This window comes from Montipora capricornis, chromosome 12 (genome assembly GCF_036669925.1).
Source record: "Montipora capricornis isolate CH-2021 chromosome 12, ASM3666992v2, whole genome shotgun sequence".
Taxonomy (NCBI): Eukaryota; Metazoa; Cnidaria; class Anthozoa; order Scleractinia; family Acroporidae; genus Montipora; species Montipora capricornis.
In genome coordinates, this window is record NC_090894.1 from 1237963 (window position 1) to 1251850 (window position 13888).

Below are 13888 nucleotides of genomic sequence, written 5' to 3' on the forward strand. Positions count from 1 at the left end.
CCTTTTCCAGACACCAAAAGCGGGTGTTTTATTACCGTTTTCAGGAGGACGACGCGTTTGCTTGGGAGAGTCATTTGCCCGAATGCAGCTCTTTTTTGTCTTGGCACGATTGTTGCACAGCTTCAAGTTTGAGAACCCGCCAAGTTGTGATCTTCCCACTCTACAGCCTGATGTAGGAATTGTCCTCATGCCACAGTCCTTTAAAGTTTGTGCGGTCAAGAGGCACATATTTTGAGACCCTTCCATGTTTTGGTGACGCACATTTCACATTTTGACACATTATGTTTGACATTTTCTACTAACTAAGGCGGTCAGTAAAATAATTCACACGTTCTGGTCATGCAGCGTTCATTGTAATATCTAATTTGATTTGAGAAAAACACCTGGGTACCTGAGAGCTATTTAACGAACATTTTAACCGTCATTGAGTCATTTATTCTGCATTTTCACCATGAATATTTGCCTGTGCATAACACAACTATGCAAACTATATAGTCAGTATTTTTCACAGGTAAACAGACGATGTTTAGAGTAACTCAAATAAATCACCCTGTGCTTCAAATTTCCTTATTCTTGCACATAAACGACAATATTCGCAGCAATTTCATATCCTTGGAATAAAATTTCATGGAGTGTCTAGCAATTCGGGCCTGCCAAGGGAGAGAACAAAGTTCGATTCCCGACCAATGCAATATACTTGCAGTAGAATAAAGTACCATTCTAGCTTAATGTAAGTTATACACACTTTTAATATTATATCCTCTATAAACCAGATTACGCTTGTCCGAATGTGACAAATACTATGGTTGACAATTTCATACGTCCAACGGTATCTTTATTAGTTCTCAGATATTTACGTCAAAACAATTTTTCCCTACAAATGCAACTGTGAAAAAAAATCACGCTGACTTTTTCATTTTCGCACCGTATTCGCGCGAGCGGGTCCGCAAAGAGCAGAACAGCGCTGGTAAGAGCACACAGATGATTTTACAGATTTTAGAGCGATCCTTCGCCGTCATCCTCGAAAGCCGTTTTATTAACGGCCAAATACTCTTTTTCAAGAACGCCAAACATTACCATAATAATAAATGCTATAGAGCTTTTCATAAACACACGGACTCGTTTTTGTTTTTTCTCTGTTGTCAATAACATTTGCCGTGAAAGTTAATGTGCTTAAAATCCGTCACAATGAAAACGATGAATGTGAACATGTCATGACATGTTAACCCGTTCCGATACAGTGACTGGCATCAATGAAACACAAAACGGTCCACTGGATTTTATTATAAACTTTTATTTTTTTGCGAAAGGCATATTACGTTCGTCGGGAATTTCTTATATCGATTTCTAATTCTACGCAAGGTAGCCGGCGTGTGATTTTTACTGTAATCGATTAATTTTCAACTTTATCAGCAACTGCATCGGCCGGAAAAGATGCTTAAATTTCATTAGATCATTACAATCACAGCTTATCAACAAACCCTTTTGCTGCATGAAATTGAATATGCAAAAATTTAACACATCAATAGTTTGCCCAATTTGGGATCAGCTTTGGACACAAAGTCATGTTTGAAGAGCTGCTCTGGTCTACTTTCGCCTTAATTTTACTTGAATGGGCTTTCAATGGATATTTTAAGGCCAATTCTTTGCCTCCAGGGCCTTTTCCATTACCGATTATCGGAAACTTGCTAAAGGTGGCCGTCGACTCACCGCATATTGACTTAATGAAGATGGAAAAACAATATGGCCATGTCTTTCGCTTATATCTTGGAAGTCAACTCGTTGTAATAGTCAGCGGTGAGGAAGCCATCAAAGAAGTTCTTGTCACTAGATCGTCCGAGTTCGCAGGGCGTCCAAACGTTTATACTGGAGAGGTCTATTCACAGGGCAAAGCAATCGTCATGACAGATTATTCTCCGCAATGGAGGCTTCATCGCAAAATCACTGCCTCTGCACTGAAAAGATACATGAATGAAATTTTAAAGGAAAGCAAGGTAATCGAAGACGAGTTCGATCTGCTTTTAAAGAGAGTGAGTTCATGGAATGGGGAACCTCATGATATCGCAAAAGAGATTCGGCCTGCTGTCATGAACGTGATGTGTACAATGGCTTTTGGTTCTAGATATGAACTGGATGACCCCGAATTTTTACGGATACTTGAGATGATCACTGGCGTGGCGAAGATGCTTGCGTCCGGGAGCTTGGTGGACGTGTTTCCATGCCTGTCTTTCTTACCGTTCAAATCCATCCAGACTGCAAAAAGGAGACGTGAGGAAAGAGATGAACTAATTGGCAGGATTTACAGGGAACACGTTCAAGCTAACAGGGTACAGCATCCAAGAGATTTGGCAGACTTCTTGATAAAGGCAAAAAAGGAGGCTGAAAACGAAGACGATTCTGTGAAAGGATTCCTCACTGACGAGCATCTCATCCTCTCTCTTTCTGAAGTCTTTATGGGTGGGTTAGAAAGCACTTCAAGTACATTGTGTTGGACACTCGTATACCTGATACATTACCCACATGTTCAAGATAAGCTGCATCAAGAGCTGGATGACGTCATCGGGTATAGTCGCCTTCCAGACCTCACTGACAAAAAGAATCTACCGTATTTGGAGGCTACGATTGCAGAAATCCATAGATTCTCGTCTCTTGCCCCTTTAGCTGTTCCACACAAGGCTACAGTGGATACAACTCTGCAGGGGTATAACATACCAAAAGGCACGACAGTGCTTGTCAACTTATGGTCTCTTCATCACAATCCAGAGATCTGGGATGATCCCAATGAGTTTAAACCTGAGAGATTCCTGGACGACAATGGCCTTTTCCAAACACCAAAAGCAGGTATTTTATTACCGTTTTCGGGAGGGCGTCGCGTTTGCTTAGGAGAGTCACTTGCCCGAATGCAGCTCTTTTTGGTCTTGGCACGCTTGCTGCACAGCTTCAAGTTTGAGAATCCACCAGGCTGTGATCTTCCCACTCTACAACCTGATGTAGGAATTGTCCTCATGCCACAGTCCTTCAACGTTTGTGCAATCAAGAGGCACGTATTTTGATATCCTTAATACATTATGTTTCGGTGACCAGCATTTCGCATTTTGACACCTTTCTTTTATATTCTCTACTAACCAAGGACGTAAATTAATTCTCACGTTTAAGGTGTTGTGGCGAACGCGAGCACATAGCGATGACTGAATTGCAGTTTATTCGCCTAACTGAGCACCAATGCAGTTCATGCCTGTCAAACAAGTCCTCAGACTTAAGTGCGAATTTTATTTGCAGAAGGAGTAATGTTGAAATAATCGGAAATGCTCTTTTCTCTGAAGGACAAGATAGTGAGTTCTGATGCTGAAACGATCAAACAGAATGTCTTCCGACATGTCGTTAAATTACACGGACACATCTCATTTGCACCTTATTAAAAAACAAAAGATCACCGTCATTGTAGTATTCCTCTTTCTTTAAAAACTGAATTAATTTCCCTGCAATTCCGCATCTCACTCCATTTTTTCAAGCAGATGCATACTTTGATAAGGTTGAGGTGGCTCTGGGGGACAAATGCAGGTCCAGCATTTCAGGCATTAAGACGACCCCGTGCAGGATCATGAAGTTAACTGGAGTCGCGCAAAAAGCCTGCGTTGTCATCTATTAGAAAGAGAATAAGGCCCGATCCAAATGCCGCTCCGCTTATGTGCCGAACCTAACTCAATAAAGTTTGACTAAAGAGCGACTTTGGAGCGACGACTGATTCATACACCGTACCTGGGTCGAACCAAAGTGAAATCCATACAATGGTAAAAGGGGCCTTGGTACAGGTAAAACTTCAGAGTGTATTCTATTAAGATTATAAATTATCACAATTTATGCGTTAGGTTCGGCACATGACAAGAGCGCCTTGTGAATCAGCCGCCGCTCCAACGTTGCAAGGTGCGACAGACGCTGCCGAACTTAACGTTTTTAGCCGCTCCAAACCTAACCTGCCGAACCAAATTGATTCAAACGCCGCTTTTCTGCCGCTCTTAACTCATCAGTTAGGTTCGGCGCATGAATGGAGCGGCGATTGGAACGGGCCTAACAACACTTCGTTTGCCCCAGATATCGCCTTTGTACGACGGTCAGAATGAACAATGCCTTCTTTGGGCTGAAATACCTAAATGGTATTTTTCACTCACGCGTATAAACAGAGCTTTAAGTGAGCAACACCTTGTGCCTTACTTGTAAGCACCAGCAAGGTCACTGTGCTGAACGGACATCCACTTTTCCTCTCGTAATTGGCTGACATGCATGTCCCAGCAGAAACATATTCTGCAAAGACTTTGGAAAATCCAATCTTAAAGCAAGCATTCTAAATCTAGGAAGATCGAAAGAGACTCTGCTCGCAGGGTACTCTGACCCGGACCTTCCACCAGAACTTCTCTTAATCTAGGAAGAGAAAAAACACATTCTAGTCATTTAGAAGCACAAGAAGACTTGCTGCAGATGTCTTGATGCTGGTCACGCTTAAATGAATGTCTAAATTTCCCGAACTACAAATAAAAAACGGCAAAGACACATAAGTGGGACTTTCAACCACACATCCTCGGGAATAACGAGAGTAAAATAGCAAATAGCAGTTCTGCGGCGGGTGGAGCTGTTGCGCCGTGGACCTCCACAGCCTAAGTCCTTGCCCTAATCCTAATCCCAACAAACGAACCCTAACCTTTCATCCAAACGAGTTTGGATGCTATATTTGAAGTTTTTGCCTCTTTTTTTTTTCACATGATGTTACTGCCGTAGAGTGATCAGAAAAACAACAACGGCGCGAGTATTATTTCTTGAATATTCAATAACTTGAACGGGACCGATACCATTGATTGCGCTCACACTTGAAGTCCTCATTCTTTTTTCTATGAGAATATTTAATAACCTGAACAGGATCATCATAATTGATTGCACATATACAAACCACACAATGAGCTATGTCCACACGCCTGAATGACAACAAATTTGAGAACGCTTATGACAATACGATATTTGCGAGAAAGAGTTCTCTCAAGTTAACCAAACACATGAACGACACAATACGTCATCGTAGCCTGTGGGAGTGAGTGATTACCTTATTCCAAAAAATTGTTCTGGAACAATTTATGAAAAAAGCATTCTCCATAGAAGTGCGCTGGAGCACTGATAGAGGTTTTGCACGGTAGCCGTGTTGCATGGCAGGAAAAATGAAAATGTTTTGCTTTAGAAAGAACATTTGTTCCTATAAAAAAGAAACTATTGTTCTTGCCATGCAACATGGCTGCCGTGCAAAAGCTCTATTGGGGACACTGTAAACTGAAATTAACAATGAAAACAAATCAAATCAAATGTTGGTTTTTGAGGAGAGGGAAAACCGGAGTACCCGGAGAAAATCTCTCGGTGCAAAGTAGAGAACCAACAAACTCAACCCACATATGACGCTGATTCTGGGAACCGAACCCGGACCACATTGGTGGCAGGCCAGTGCTCTCACCACTGCACCATCCCTGTAACCCTAGGATAACAGATGGTCAAAGAGGTATATACTACAGATGGTCAAAGAGGTATGTACTACGCTATGACAGTTGCATTTTCGAATTATTATACAATCAACAGAACATTGCGTTTCTGATTGCTCAATGACGAAAGCATAATTAGGTTATGAAATGCGATACAATGTAATACGGAAGTTGCTATGGAAATACAGTGGTGAAGTAATTTTGTGGAGTATACAACCAATGGAAAATCTTATGAACGTGCTCGTTCGGGGGTGGACGCTGAATAATTGTACCTCGGTTATTCGTTATTCTTTGGGTTTTTCTTTCAATTATTCATTATACTTTTTAAGTTCTTTTTGATTATTCATAACTGACACCAATTATTAGAACATTGTCCGAAAACACCACCATAACACCATAACGTGGTTATAAGACATTGCACCAAAACGAAATAAATTATGTACATTCGACTATAAACTTAATTCTCAAGGGGATGATGTGTCTCCAAAAGCAGTGCTATTGCCAGTGGCTATTTTCACAAATTTGAATTCAGAGCCTGGCATACACGGCATAGCCTTGTTGGTTGCGGAACTTTTTAAGTTCCTAGAGCCGACATCAAGTTACTGTTATTTTATGTGCCTATACATACAGGCAACTCAGGCCTGAAGGCGAGCGTTTTTTTTTTTTGAGGGAGTGTGCGATCCAACGAGACAGACCAAAGGGGGTTGCACGGGCATGCTCCACCGCGGAATTTTGAAAATAAGGTTTTCAGAGACTGTATTTCATGCGTTTTGAAGTATGATATTATTCAAACTTTTGAACTTCAAAATTGACTTTATTGGCGCAGACACTACTTCACGTATGTATTTTACAGTTTTAGAGATTAATGTCAAGTTGAAAATCCGTATTACTCACTGGCTTTATCCTAAATTCATGTTCTTTCATGGTAAAACTTGGTATTAGAAAGTGCTTGGTTTGCGCTAGCTTGATACCAGCTGACCTGCCGGTCGACCGCTTTGAACGCCCGCGCCTCCTTTTGGGTAACCTGGAACGTGAGCTGTACAAAAAAACAAAGTTTTAAAAACCATTCAGGTTTAGAAACATAAAATGGAAAGTTCCATAAAACAAAACAAGGTGAACTTAATATCGCTTTACTGTCGGTCACGACTCCTCTTTTTCTCTGATTTCTTGCTTTTCCCCATTCCACACAATTCAGTATCCAACAATTACATCATTGATAAGCCGACCATGCGTGCACCGTCGTTGACACACTGACACCAATTTGGACATCAAGCATTGGCCGTTTTTATACTAGCTAGAGACGCCGCATAATCCGTCCAGACGAATTATACTTTTCTCATGTTACCCATAGTAGTGTAAAGACGGGACAAACCATGAAAGACGCATAATCTCTCTGGGACGAACTTGGGCAAATAAATTTTTTCTGCGTAAGTGAAAAGGCAGGCAAAAGACGCATAATGCGTCTGGAGGAATTATCCACTTTAGTTTGTCTTCCAAGACGCACTAAACTGGAAAGTTCGTCCAGATGCATAATGCGTCCCGTGCCCGTCTTCACACTAGACGAATTTAACAGACGCAGAAAAAATCCCAGACGGATTATGCGTCTCTAATATAAAAACGGCCAATCACTAACCGTCCACGTGAATCTAAGTTGAAACGTTCAGACAGAAAACGATTCAAGAAGTCATTACGACAAGTTGTTTGGCAGATTCTACAATAGTCCCAGTCTGATCTGAGTCTGAAGCTTCGGAACAGATTTGGAAGGAGTCTTTTGTAGTTTGTATGCAGTTTTCTTTAATTTCCTAATTGCCGACTGATTTCACGAAAACAGAAATTTCATCGTATAAATATAAAGCCCCTCTCAAAAATGTATCAAAAACTATGTTACAGGTTGAATTAAAATTTAATATAATTTAATTTCAACTTAGGTCAATTTTTTTTTCAAGCTAGGTTATTATGAACTGTCTAAGAAAGGGTTTCCCTTTTATTGGGGGATGTAATTTAAAAAATGGGGACTGGATTTTTAGGGCGAATAAAAAAAAAACCACCCTTTTCCACCTTTCCCTTGCCTTCCGTTCTTCTTCCACTTACCGTCTCGCCCTCTCCTTCCCCCTTACTGTCCTTGCTTACTACCAACGAACTGTGCCTTGAACTTTCACAGCATTCCATGCCGCTCCAAAGATTCGAACGTCCGCACCATAGGACATCCAAAAGAGTGCACAAGTCACAGCTACCTCAAATACAGAGCAGGAGAATGGTGAATAATTTGAAAAAGTGGCAGGATGAGCCTGACATTAAAGGAGAGCGGTGTCTGACACTTGCAAACTGCAGACCGCGGACTCCAGACTAACCTTGAATCACAGTTGTACCGCTCAAAAATGGGTCCTGAGACTTGAATACTGTTTATCAGCACTGTTTGAAATAGGTGTTTAGCTTAAATACTTCTTATCAGCGCCGACTATTTGCAGGCAGCAAGCAGTCTGCAGAAAGGGAAGAAGAAAAGGAAGAAGTTCGAACTTTAGGATTATGTGGCGCTGAAAATTAATAAAATGGAAAAGGAAACGCCCTTTCATCCAAATGTGCTACTTGCTCAAATTGGAGAACTTGAAGGAGACTGTGCCAGAATAATCACAAAATTTGGATTTATCACTACAAGCAGACTCAGCAAAATTAAAAAAAAACAACAAATATTTTATTTGATAATGCAAAAGAAATAACACTTGCAAGAGCCTACAAAATGGCTTCTGATCAATAGATTATGAACCCTTTTTTCTGACTTTCAAAGTTTTGTTTTTACTTCCCTTTGATTATAACGAATTCAAAGTAAGCAAAAGATAGAGCAAATAACTAAGCAAATTTAAAATCAACAATACATCGTGTATGTTTCAATTCTTTTATTTCTTGGAAGATAATTCAATATTGTTGCCCCCTGCCCTCCAAAGGAGATTCATCAAAATGAACAATGTTCTTCTAAAAAGCTCTGAGACAGAAATGTAGAATCGGTTATCAGGCACAGTATGCCTAACCCCAACCTTAAAATCAACCATTCAAAATCATCGCCTAGACTTAACAACTACTGGGGTTTTATAAAATACTCATCACTATGTTCACTAAGTTCATCCACTCACCACTAGGACCTATTTACTTACGGTCAATATATATATTACACGTACTTGTTAATAATTGATTGATTTTTGTTGATGTTTTCTATTTTCAATTTCAACCTAGTTTAAAATAAAAATGACCTAGGTTGCAATTAAAATTAACCTGTTTTATTCATTATTCCACGGCAATGGGCTGGCTGTGTTATATTCATTATTCCTGATTTTCCAAACCCAAATATTCATTATTCATTTTTCATTTAATGCCATTATTCATTATTCATTAGTAAACTTCCACCCCCGATGCTCGAGCATTTTGGAAGAGGGTAATGGGCTCTTTAACAAACCGCAAAACCGCACAGGGAGCTAAAAGGCAATTTGTAACAAACTGGTTATTGAAGTTAGACTAAAGTAGCGTGACACTGCCTCTTTAAACTCTTGAAAATTTTCTCCTGTGTAATTTTTTTTGTAATTATGTGTCACAAACAGCGCTCAGATTCCTATTTTTACCGTAGGTCAAATGAGTAAGAATAAATGTGCAAGGGTGGAGATTTTCACACTTTCATATTTACAAAAATAGAAGGATTTGTATGAAAATCATTGACACGTGACTGGATGGCAACGCGTCCTTTTCCCATATAGAAACCCTTATAAATTCTTCAACTGTAACAACATCAGTTTAAAGGATATACTTACAAAGATCGGTATGGTAGCATATTTTAAGCAGCTATTTTTATTTCTAGAAAAATAACTTCATGAAACCAGCAGAATCATCAGGGGCAGATCCAGAATTTCCATAAAGACTGGGCCAACGCAATTGCGGGAGAGCGAACCCCTAACCACCCCCCCCCCCCCCCCCTCCCTCCGCCCAATGCCCGCTCTGAAAAATTATTTGTGTCCAGTGTTCCTTGTCAATTCGTAAAATAGAAAAGCGCCCGTTACATTTAACGTGTCTCTCGGATTTTTGAAAAGCAGTGAGCTTATTATCAGAATTTTTCATATTTGATATGAATTATAAGTTAAATTTTTCATATGTGATGTATATCTGTAAAGGCAAAAGGTATTTGAAGTAAGAAAAGTTCTGAAACCGAACTAATCACTATCTAAAGTAAAACCACCTGATGCACACTGTACCTCTTGAAAGTCGGTTACAGAAGCTCAGTCTGTAACTACTGGGAAAAAAGGGGGCTTTCTCATTTCTGTAAAGTTAAATAGATCAATTCAATGGAAGTGTAGTTCAAGTAGATTTCTACTTAAAGCAAAGACTAAATCTCTTAGTTTCATTGTTCCTTGCTCAGTTAAGATACATGTACAGTTGCAGTTGCTGCATTGATTGCTTAATATTTCTTCGGTCATTTCGCTTTTTGACTAAAACTCAGTTTTCAGAACCGAATAACCTGGATTTTGTAGCGCAGTGGCCATTGGCGGAGATAACATGTGGCCAAATAGATTTAAAATTGCGTATGTTGTAACTTGCGTAGAAATTTTCCTATAATCAGAAAGGCGATGAAATGTAACCTACATCAGGAGCCCATGATGATGGGCTCCCGCCTACATTTACTAATCACCTGGTTTACGAGTGTCAATGGGTTCGTTCTTTTGGCAACTACTGCTTTCCTTTCTCTATTGCCTTACAAAGCCTACCTTCACTCGTACAACTGTATGTAAGACACTGCAGAACAGTGATTCGCATCTATATAAAAGAAAAAAATTCCTGGACAAAAGGGGGAGGGGTGTCGGGGCCCGCTGGCCCTACCCCTAAATCCGCCCTTGATCATTGTGTTTACGAAAAGACGGTCACGTGAGGAACTGTTGCAAAAAGGCCTATTCGAGAAATGGAGTATTTAACGTTGTAGAATTTGCACTCGGCCGTCAGTTATAATTGCCGAACTGAAACCGTAGGTAATACCAAAAAGCGAAAAACCGCTTGTTTTGTTTTCGCCGAAAACCAAATGCTAAAAATAGAAAAGCCGCAAGAGATACTAAGACCGAAAAACCAACGTTTTTCAGCGCAAAAACCGCAAGGGGCTGTAATGATTCGATGGGGGAGAAAATCAGCAACACAGACTCGCTAAACACAACTATATTACAAAATGGCGGACCCTACAGAATGCTACTACCCAGTCCCTGCTCAAGTGGTATAAACGCAATTTCTGCTGTACATCACTTCCGCTACACTACAGGGGCAAAACTGCGAAACCTAAAATTTAAATTCCCCTTTCATTTCATGATTTATGGCCATTCTACGGCCCGTACAATTTTGAGAACATTCAAAACATCACACGTGCCCATAAACCACGAATTTATATGCGGCACTCGCGTTCTCTACAATCTCCTCTACTTATTCTTTGACATATACTACACACGCAATCACGCATTTACGATTGTTAACATCGAGATGAGAAGTCCCTGAATGCTAAAAGGAGTTTCGTTCGCAGCAGAACGTGTAGGTCGCGAAAACTGAGAAGGAAGCACTCATTTCTTCAATACTCTTGGTTACATATTGGAGAAGGGAGAGTGCATGGATTGCGCAGTGGTGAGAGCAATCGCCTCCCCATTCTCGTTCCTATATCCTATCGTTTCTCTTAGCCGGCTGGGCCTTGGCAAGAGAAAACGAAAGGCTCTGCATACTCGTTCCCAGATCACGATGGGATCAGCTGGGAACGAGAATGTCGCCTCCAATGTGGCCCAGGTCCATTCCTAGAGTTAACGTCACATGTGGGTGGAGATTGTTGGTTCTCTACTCTCAGATGGTTTTCTCCTGGTATTCCAGTTTTCCCTTTCCTTAAAAAATAACTTACGGTTTTATATCAGTTGATTTGATTTGATTTCACCGTGTCCCCATCAATCAATGCCAGAACGCTAAATACAGTTCACAAAAATAAATTATAAAATATTTAGGATAGTACGCGCACACTCTTTGGTCAATAGCTGTGTTTAGATGAGAGTATGGAAACAGCTGTGACATCACACGAAGTTTGATTGGCTGGTAGGAAATATGAGCGTGTATCAAGAAAATCTGTTTCAATCAAGAAGTAAAAAAAAAACAGCATTTTCCTTCATTTGTCAAACTATCTTTGAGGGAATATTTGATAAAAGCAATAGAGGACATTTCCATATCTCGACAGTTATGCAAACCCTCGACTGCGTCTCGGGTTTTCATAACTGTCTCGAAGTCTCCCAACTCTCCCTCGTGTTTAGATGAGGCTATGGAAACACGGAAAACGTCTCTATTGCTTAATTAAATAGAGTTCATTATTAGGGTTGAGGGTGTGGATTTCCTTTTCACAAGAATGCGGACTTTTGACGACTTTAGTGTTAATGCAAGGAAAGGACTTTTACAAGATACAGCCATGAATTATGCGTCAAATTGATCGTTTAATTTTGTACTTTACAGACAATATAATTTCCTTTGAAAATTAAACTAAATTGTTCACAACTGAATGGTCTCAAAACGAAAAACAAACTGCTCTACTCGACAATGGCACGCGGGCCAAACCTGACGACAGCGGTCGATAAGAACACGTACGCTGGTTCATTCTTGAGCTCGTTCATTCAATATAGAACACGCTGTTTTGAAAATAAACGCAACATTGAAGACCATTCAAAGCAAGTACACACACCACAATGATCAGAAAAATGTGCTTTCTCTCACCTCCTAACACACGATCATAAATATCCACGAGGACGATGTCGCGTCGTGCCAGTTTGTTTGATTACAACCCACAGGAATTTTGACATTTTCAGTATTCAAATGACAATTTCCCCACACTTAGGTCTCTATTGTAAGTCAAATTACCACACCTGGGGACCACAGACCTTGCATAGTACGTTAAACGAAATGATCGATAGGCACTTACAACAAGTTTATTGCAGCACTCCTCCAGAGAGTAATAATAGTTGTTGGCAAACAGTCTCCACCAATTTTGTGCATTCCCGAAATGAAGAAGGCATATTCTAGATATTTCGCATGGTTCAGTTTTGCTTAGCAATTTCACATACATTCTTTACTGCTGAAAATACCCGTGAATTGTTTCACATAGTATTTACAGCAATACAAAATATGCAATGCCAGAACATGTCGTCATCAAGAGGGGCTAATGCACAAAGTTGGTGGTATTTATAGTGTAAAATTGTTAAAAAAATAACATAGAAAGTATGAAAAGGTAAGAGTATTAAAGCACTACTTGTCATTGTTTGGTGAGATTTGGCACAGGTTTCCGGATTCATTTGTATGTCACGCCTGGAATAGGTCGTATTCCGCTTTCATCCAACTGATGTTTGTAACTGAGGTCCAGAATTGACCAGAATTTCATTTAATTTCACATTTGGAGTGTACTAGCAAATCTATAAACAGAGAATATCCATTCGAAAACGTTTGGCAGGGCGGCATCTAGGAAGACATAAGCAAGGAGTAACTTTTGATCTAAATGAGCTTTTGAACAAATATTTCTTCTCAAACCTGTAGGGAAAATACCTTCTGTTATAGAAATTTAACGATGGAGCACAGTTGGGCATAAAGAAGCAACATTCCCAGGTCCTCCCAACTTTCCAACATGGCGGTCGAGTCAAAATTTCCCACCCTGAGGACCGTTGTGGATGTCAAAATCCCCAACCACGTGCGCTATACGAAGTCTAATTCCCGTGGGTTGCCCCCCGCCACCCCATCCAGGGCAAACCATTGATAGGTGCACTACATTACATTTTCTCTGGAGCAATCGAAATGTTTTCTGTATACACAACACTCTCGCGCTTCGGCTCTCTTAAGGCTGCCACCTCGTCAGCTGAGCGAAGAGTCGTTGGCAATAAAAAGACGATGACGGGTTCTCCCAACTCAACAAGAACAAACTATGGCGTAAACTGAGTTGATTTTACAACCGGAAAAGGAAGCGATGTCTGTAACTGAAACGTTGCATTAAGGGTCCATAATTAACTTTCATAATAAGAACATTAAAAAAATGCAATAAAAAAATGGGGTCACCCCGCTTGTTTACACGTCAGCAGGCTCTTAAATTAGGGTATTTTTAATGGTTGCGCGTTAAAAAGTCGAATCACCTTCATACAGAATTAGGTCTTGGTTACTTTAAAGACACAGTTTTTTATTTTGAAAATAAAGCTTCTTTTATTCACAAAAGCAGTATTGCTCATTTACGCCGTTTTTGATTGCCTGGTTGTGGGATTAGTGCACTCTTTGGGACGGTTCCGTGGTTAGCTTAAAGTTCCCGCCTTGGCCAAAATACACCCAGTGCGGAACTGTTTTCCAAAAAAATT

At 40.2% G+C, this 13888-nt stretch overlaps 2 protein-coding genes and 1 pseudogene across 2 annotated transcripts in view; 2 read left to right on the forward strand and 1 right to left on the reverse strand.

The window, feature by feature from the left end:
• The window catches only part of LOC138025284 (steroid 17-alpha-hydroxylase/17,20 lyase-like), a 1844-nt pseudogene extending 1282 nt beyond the window's left edge, over positions 1-562 (forward strand).
• Positions 1-13888, reverse strand: part of LOC138025285 (uncharacterized) — a 411211-nt gene that overhangs the window by 224953 nt on the left and 172370 nt on the right. The window lies entirely within an intron of this gene.
• LOC138025283 (steroid 17-alpha-hydroxylase/17,20 lyase-like) lies at positions 1551-3196 on the forward strand. The gene has a single exon (XM_068872517.1). It carries the CDS (start codon positions 1566-1568, stop codon positions 3051-3053), a length of 1488 nt encoding a protein of 495 aa, XP_068728618.1. The 5' UTR covers positions 1551-1565; the 3' UTR covers positions 3054-3196.